Source organism: Panicum virgatum, chromosome 9K, assembly GCF_016808335.1.
Source record: "Panicum virgatum strain AP13 chromosome 9K, P.virgatum_v5, whole genome shotgun sequence".
NCBI lineage: Eukaryota > Viridiplantae > Streptophyta > Magnoliopsida > Poales > Poaceae > Panicum > Panicum virgatum.
The window spans coordinates 26,773,117-26,781,259 of NC_053144.1; the positions used below are offsets into that span (position 1 = coordinate 26,773,117).

Here is an 8,143-nt window from a genome sequence, read left to right on the forward strand (position 1 = left end):
ATTGAGTAAAATGCATGAATGGTCATTATACTTGTTAGCATGTTTCAATTTGGCCATTGTATTTTCAAAAGAGCAAATCGGGGCCACTAAAGTTGCTTGTCTCTATCGATACAGTCATTACCTATGTAGCCATACGTATTTGGATGACCAGGGCATCCAACGTGGAGCTTTTTTTTTTTGCAAATTGCTCCCCTCATTTCAGCTATTTGAGACATCATATAGTTAGCCCCTGTTCTTTATTATATGGATCGGATAAGATCGGAGCAATCGTAATTTACATTGTTGTCGGCGGCAGGGATCGGCGGAACTGAACTTTGGTTGATGTAAAATGCTACTTATTGATGCTTTTATCAAATACTTATTGGAGCTTTAATTGTTAAGTGGAAGCTAAACCTGCTAATTTTGGTTGCCAAGGGATGCAGAGTGAACCACATCATCTTCCAGCTACAGTTCCAATCCACATAATAGACAACGAGGGCTATCTATGTGATGTCTCTAATAGCTGAAATGATAGGGAGCAATTTGCAAAAAAAAAAAGTCCACGTTGGATGCCCTGGTCATCCAAATACGTATGGCCACAAAGGCAATGACCATATCGATAAAGTCAAGCAACTTTAGTGGTCACAATTTGCACTTTTGAAAATACAATGGCCAAATTGATACACGCTAACACATACAATTACCATTCGTGCATTTTACTCTTTTATATTTGTGTTAACATGTTTTGCAAAACCTAGAAAAACTATTAACGGTAGAGAGGCTGGCTGCAGCAGCTAGCAGCGGCAGCTGAGCAGTGGTGGGGTAAAGATGTGACCCAGGAGAGGACAAGAATTCAATCCCAATCCCTACTTCTTCTTCCCACTGAACAATCAATTCACTACCTCCACCAACCACAACTCCACCTCCTCCTCGCAGTCGCATGGTATACGGCCGACCGGTAAACAATACACATGGACATGCGACTGCTCATTACCTCCATGCTCGCATCGCCGCAGTTATTGCGGTGGCAACTTGGCATGCAGTGCCCTCCCCCCGTCACCAAACTGCTGCTGCTCGCCATTAACCCCGTCCTTGGAGCTCCACTCCCTCCAAGCCTATAAATCCGCGCACTCCACATATTGGATCGATCATCCATCGGGGAGCAAGCCGCTCGCTCTCCACTCATAGCAATAACGTACAGCAAGCAATGGGTCGTCGGGAGGTGCTCGGTGGTGGTGCGCCGCCGGCTAACAACGCGCAGGCGTTGGGCCGCCGGGTCGTCGGCCACCTCCATCTCCTCCTCGCCGGCGCGGCGCTCATCATCGCCGCGGCCCCGCGGCTGTCGGCGGCGCTTCCGGCCCCCGCGAACAGGCTGCTGGCGAACGGCCTCCTGCGGGAGCTGGCCGCCCTGGGCGCGAGCGCGCCGGCGGTGGCGGTGGCCTGCTGGGCGGCGGCGGTGGCGGCGTGGGCGTACGCCGTGTCGCGCCCCCGGCCCGTGTACCTGGTGGAGCTGTCCGGGTACATCGCCGGCGAGGCCCACGAGGCGTCCCGCGCCAAGACGATCGCGCACTTCGGGCGGTGCGGGCGGTTCAGCGAGGCGAGCATGGCGTTCCAGAAGCGGATGCTGGAGCGGTCGGGGCTCGGGGAGCGGACCCACTTCCCGGCGTCGCTGATCAGCGTGCCCGTGGACATGTGCCTCCGCACGGCGCGGGAGGAGTCGCACGCCGTCATCTACGGCGTGGTGGAGGGCGTGCTCCGGCGGGCCGGCGTCGCCGCGGCGGAGGTCGGCGTGCTCATCTTCAACTCCAGCCTGCTCAGCACCACGCCGTCCTTCACCTCGCTCATCGCCAACCGCTACGGCATGAGGCACGACGTCGTCGCCCACAACCTCAGCGGCATGGGGTGCAGCGCCGGCATCATCGCCATCGACCTCGCAAAGCGCCTGCTGCAGGTTGGTACATGCAGGCCCTGTGTTTGGTTTAAGTAGCACAACTAGCACAATTCACGGTAGCTCATTTTGACCATTAATTAGGGGTATTAAATAAAATTAATTTACAAAATCAACTCTAGAATCCTGTGCTATTTCACGAGACGAATCTAACGAGGTCAAAATGATTAGACGATGATGATTGTAGATATACTGTAGCTAATCTGTAGCTAATCATAAATTAATTAGGATCATTATATTCATTGCGAAAAATTACATCTATCTATAAAAAAAATTTATAAATAAATTTCATTTAATAATTCATGCATGGAAAAAAAATTTTTGCTAGGAGCGCTACTCTAAAGTCTAAACCAAACAGGGCCGCAGTTCTCCTCCTCCTCTGGGCGCTGGCACCGTCTTAAATTCCTTGCATGCATGCAGCCATGCACGCACGAAAACCGAGGCCATAACTCTCACGAATGAGGCCGTGTTTAGTTCACCGCCGTTTGAACGCAAATTTTTTTTACGAAGGAATCTTTATAATTTGAAGGACTAAATGTAGTTTATTTACAAATTTTTTTTGCACAAATGTGTTGCAAATCGTGAGATGAATCTAATGATGCCAATTCATCTATGATTAATTAATAATTAGCGGATAATTACTGTAGCATTACTGTTGCAAATTATGGATTAATTAGGTTCATTAGATTCGTCTCGCGATTTACAGCCCATCTAAGAAAAAAAATTTATAAATAGACTTCATTTAGTACTTCAAATTAGTAAGATTCCTTTATAAAATTTTACGTTTTCGTGTTTACGTGTGGGAACTAAACATGCCCGGAATGAATTAGCCAATGAATAGTGACCAGCTTGGACATACGTACGGCCAATTTAGAGCATCTTGTTGCTGTACACATAATAATAACAACTCATCATCCAGTTATGAGAATCTAATCATGCATTGAACATACTATAAATGTTCATCAGGAAGCTAATCTAATAATAGACCAAAATTACCAAAGACAAGGAGAGAACGAGAATTTACTGCAAAGGAAGAAGCTAGTAGTATGTACTTTCTCTCCTGCATCTTCTCAAGAAATTACATACTGCATCTGCATAGAGGCACTGCCGCCGACGCGTAGAAAATCCCATGTACGGTAGTTTGAGGACGCGTAGAACTATTTAGAAATGCATGCATGCATGGTCATCGTGTTTGTAAATACGATAAGCAAATTGGTTTAAAAAGAGCCAGTTAGTTTGATCTAAACATATCCTCTGATGAGATTCCTGATGTCGTTGTCAATGCGCAGCGGCTCCTCATCAATCCGTAAGTACACTGTACGACACACACAGCGCGCAACAGCGTCTTGGCATCTAACCGATATGATGGACGCTAGCTAGCTAGCCGGGCCCGGCCCTTTATTTGCTTGCATTGGTCTGAACCCATTAATACGGTAGCTAGCAGCTATTTATATGATCAAAACCAAGTAATTACTACTTGAGATCGATCACTGAGAGACAAGAGCAGCAGTATATGGCCCTGTTTAGATCACACCCCATACACTCGTAAACGTAAAAAAAACGTCACAACAAATGTTTCGACGCATGCATGAATTACTAAATAAAGTCTATTTACAAAACTTTTTGCATAGATGGACTGTAAATCGCGAGACGAATCTAATGAGACTACTTAATTCATGATTTGCAACAGTGATGCTACAATAATCATCCGCTAGTTATTATTTAATTGTGGATTAATTAGCATCATTAGATTCGTCTCGTGATTTACAACCCATATATGTAAAAAATTTTATAAATAAACTTTATTTAGTACTTTAAATTAACAAGATTCTAACGCAAAAATTTTTGCGCATGGACGGCCTATATAATGCGTAGTCCCCTTCATTCACTGTTCCCTCTCTTCGCCCAGACCCCTTGCGGCATTGTTGCACATGTGTATAGTTCGGTGTGCTCTTTTCCTCCATTTTGTAGGTGCAGCCCTCGTGATCGGTCCCTACTGTTGTTACAAACACGAGTCATTCTCAAAAAATATATAAAAAACTCAAAACACAATATAATGTATATATATACACTACTACTTTTTTACAATATTTATTATAAAATTCTAAAATTAGTAACTGATGAAAACTTGCGAAATGAGTATATATGTCATGAGTAACTAAGGCCTCCTCCAAGCCGTCGACATCGTCGGCCAAATTGATTTTTTAAGTGATGAACGGTGTAAAACCGGCTTCGCTAGCGAGAAACTTGCCGCTAGCGCCTGCTGCAGTTTTCCAGACGCTGAGTGTGGCGCGTGCACACCTAGAAGAGCGGGTGGAGTTATTTTCCTTTTTTTACTCAGGGGCCGTTTAGTTATAAAAAATTTTCACCCAAAAATTTTCACCTCCTCTTTAAACACATGTATGAAGCACTAAATGTAATTAAATAACAAAACTAATTACACAGTTTGGATGTACACGACGAGATGAATCTTTTAAGCCTAATTAGTGCACGATTAGCTATAAGTGCTACAGTAACCCACATATGCTAATGATGCGGTCAAACGCATCAAAAGATTCGCCTCGTGGTTTCCAAGTGAGTTCTGAAATTAGTTTTTTAATTAGTGTCCGAAAAATTCTCCCGACATCTAGTCAAACTATTGGCGTGACATAAATTTTTTTTTTGTTTGGAACTAAACGGCCCCTCATTTCAGATCCTCTCTGCCGTTGGACAAGGCCTAACGAAAATGTAATAGTAACTACTAAGGCCTTGTAATAGTAACTACTAAGCCGTTGGACAAGGCCTAACGAAAATGTAATAGTAACTACTAAGGCCTTGTAATAGTAACACTAAGCCATGCATGGAATATTAAATGTAGCTAAATAAAATAATTAATTACACAGTTTGTCAATAATTTGCGAGATAAATCTTTTGAGTCTAATTAACTCATGACGAAATAATAATTACCAAATACAAACGAAAGTGTTACAGTACTTTACACATAAAAGTTTACGCATCTAAACAGGGTCTAACTAATGAAAATCGGAGCCAGCGCAGTGCTATAATTTGGACAGTTCCGGCCGGATCGGACGTGTAGAATGATGAAGTACCGAAAATACCTGCCGGCGCTTCCGATCCATCATCCATGTGGGTGGAGCGTGCGATGCTAATCAGTGACTGCAACGGAGGCCGCTGGCACGCACATGGCGTTTTTTCACCGCCATGTGCCGCTGCCTGCCCTACTCGGTCACCTTCCTCTTCCTTTCTTCAATTCATCACGCATGCACAGGCTATATATGTGCATGTATACTATATTACAGAGACTATTCAGCACCTGTGTCTGGGATTAGCAACTAATTAGTTATGAATATGCCGGTCAAAAATACAGTAAAGTGTTGGATCAGCAGGACCGAAGAACATGGGCCTGCTTCCTCCGGCCGGAGCGAGAGCGCGTAACAGGAAGCCTACAGCGCTAGCAGGTCCGGCCGAAACGGAGCCTCGTGAAGCCCGGGAATGGGGCTGCCTGCCTGGCTGCCAGTGCCATTGCTCTCGGACGGCCGCTGTTGACTGTAGTAGAACCTTATAGCTGGCCATCGTCGTCGTCGTGCGTGGCCGTCGCAGAGACGACAGCAATAACTACCATACTGGCGCACGCAGAGTAGCAGGCATGCCGCTACTGCTGACCCGCCGCCCGGCCGGCCCCCCACTCACGCTCTTGGATCTCGGTAGATGTCTTCCTCCTTCCTTCGGAGCTTGCAGTAATACACCTGGTCTTACCGTGGTAATTAGTGAATCGATCAGCTCCGGCTCCGATCAGTTAACAGCAGTGCATGCGGCTGTCAGTGTAAATGGGCGGTCGCAGGAGCTGAGTAGTAAATGGGCGGCAGCAGAGCAGGCCCCTCGCGCGTGCAGTGTCTGCAGGCCAGGGGCTACGGTCATGCTTGATGGTCAATAGAAAAACTCGCTGTTACAGCGCGCCAAGCTGCTGTCCGTCGTCCGTTCAACCGTAGCCCCTGGCCAACAAATACGGAACGGTCGCCATGTGGTCGATGCCTAGTGCTGCTGAAAACTTTGACGATTTGCCATGTACTACCTCCGGACTGTATATCTAGCTTCTCTCCTTCATGGCCACTACATTTATTTATACTTTTTGTATTCTTATTATCCATGCTTGACGTGCAATTGTAGTTTTACCTTTATTTTTTAAACTTTATGTTTTATTATTTACTTTTTGCTCTCATTTTCTTAACTTCATAGTTCTGTTCTTTATTTTCTGTAAGTCTTTGTGTATTTGCCCTTATTTTCATCGTTGACTAGGTAAAATCGTATTGACTTGTGGGTAGGGGTGGTAAATGGTCCAACATTTTGAACTAGAAAATCTACGGGCCAGACTCTAAAAAGACCGGGTTCTAATCTTATACAATTTTGAACTAAATAATTTAAGAGCCTTGTTGGGTTGTGAAGAGACAACTAAGGCCATGACCCATTACCACCCCTACTTGTGGGTAGTAAAGAGCAAAATTATAAAGTTATTAAAAAATATGAGATAGAATTTCAATTTTTCCGCTACAATAATAAAAATGGGCAAATAATAATTCATTCATGTGTATTGTTTTTGGACGCCGGAAATTAAATTAAAATCAAATTGACACTGCAGGTGCACCCGGACACGTACGCGCTGGTGGTGAGCACGGAGAACATCACCCTCAACGCCTACATGGGCAACAACCGGCCGATGCTGGTAACCAACACGCTCTTCCGCGTCGGCGGCGCCGCCATCCTCCTCTCCAACCGCCGCGCCGACCGCGCCCGGGCCAAGTACCAGCTCATCCACACCGTGCGCACCCACCGCGGCGCGCACGACCAGAGCTTCCGCTGCGTGACGCAGGAGGAGGACGACGCCGGCTGCGTCGGCGTCTCCCTCTCCAAGGAGCTCATGCTCGTCGCCGGCGAGGCCCTGCGCACCAACATCACCACGCTGGGGCCCCTCGTCCTCCCCATGTCGGAGCAGCTCCGCTTCCTCGCCACCGTCGTCCTCAACCGCGTCTTCCGCGCCAACGTCCGCGCCTACCTCCCCGACTTCAGGCTCGCCTTCGACCACTTCTGCATCCACGCCGGCGGCCGCGGCGTGCTGGACGAGCTCGAGCGCAGCCTCAAGCTCAGCGCCTGGCACATGGAGCCGTCGCGGATGACGCTCTGCCGCTTCGGCAACACCTCCAGCAGCTCGCTCTGGTACGAGCTCGCCTACAGCGAGGCCAAGGGCCGGATCCGGAAGGGCGACCGGGTGTGGCAGATCGCCTTCGGCTCAGGGTTCAAGTGCAACAGCGCCGTCTGGAAGGCGCTCCGGACGGTGGACGGCGGCGAGGAGGGCAACCCGTGGACGCCGGAGCTCGACGTGCTCCCCATCCACGTGCCCAAGGTCTCGCCCGTCGACGAGACCACCTACACCTTCCCGGACGGGGCCACCTACAAGGTCGAGCGGGGCCCTCAAGGTTAAGTCGTAACAAGAGTTACTCGTATGTTGAAGCAGCAGCTAGCTAGCTAGCTAGCAGCGCCGTAGTACGTTATTGCCAGGCCTTATTACCTATAGTAGGGCCTGATTTGGTTACTATTTGCCGTGATTTGTAATGTATAAGGCTTATGAAGTATGAACTCGCGATGAAATTAAGTCCAATCCATCTTCTTGTCCTTTATTTGGTTTTTGTTAGATTTGTGCGAGAACCATGAAGGGACGAGCTGTGAATCTGTGACCCTATAGACACAATTAGGCCATAGATGGAGCTTTTGCGTGGTGAAGCGTACTTTCTGTTGCCTATCTGACGCTACATTACATTCAACTAGAATATAGGGCGCGCGATGCGCGGCTTATCATTTGAACTATCAAATATAAGTATAAGACACCAAAAGTGACAATTAAACTATATCCATGGCACGAAACTAGCACATTCGATAGCAAACAGATCATCAACATGTTAACACAGGTGTCTATCCGGCATTAGAACCATAAATATTATTGCACATCCGAACACCAAGCTATGCTAATCATCAAGTGTCTGTCCGGCATCTGAACAATAAATATTACAGTTCATCCGAGCACCAAACTATCCTAACCACCACGTGTCCGTCCGGCATCTGAACAATAAATATTACAGCTCATCCGAGCACCAAACTATCCTAACCATCAGGTGTCCGTTCGGCATCTGGATAATAAATATTACATCACATTCGAGCACCAGG

The 8,143-nt window shown here is 47.1% G+C and overlaps 1 protein-coding gene across 1 annotated transcript; it reads left to right on the forward strand.

Moving 5' to 3' along the window:
* Positions 1-1,033: 1,033 nt before the first annotated feature.
* LOC120651047 (probable 3-ketoacyl-CoA synthase 20) lies at positions 1,034-7,599 on the forward strand. The gene is made up of 2 exons (XM_039928378.1): positions 1,034-1,930; positions 6,564-7,599. The coding sequence occupies exons 1-2, from the start codon at positions 1,187-1,189 to the stop codon at positions 7,401-7,403; spliced, it is 1,584 nt and encodes a 527-aa protein (XP_039784312.1). The 5' UTR covers positions 1,034-1,186; the 3' UTR covers positions 7,404-7,599.
* Positions 7,600-8,143: the final 544 nt, after the last annotated feature.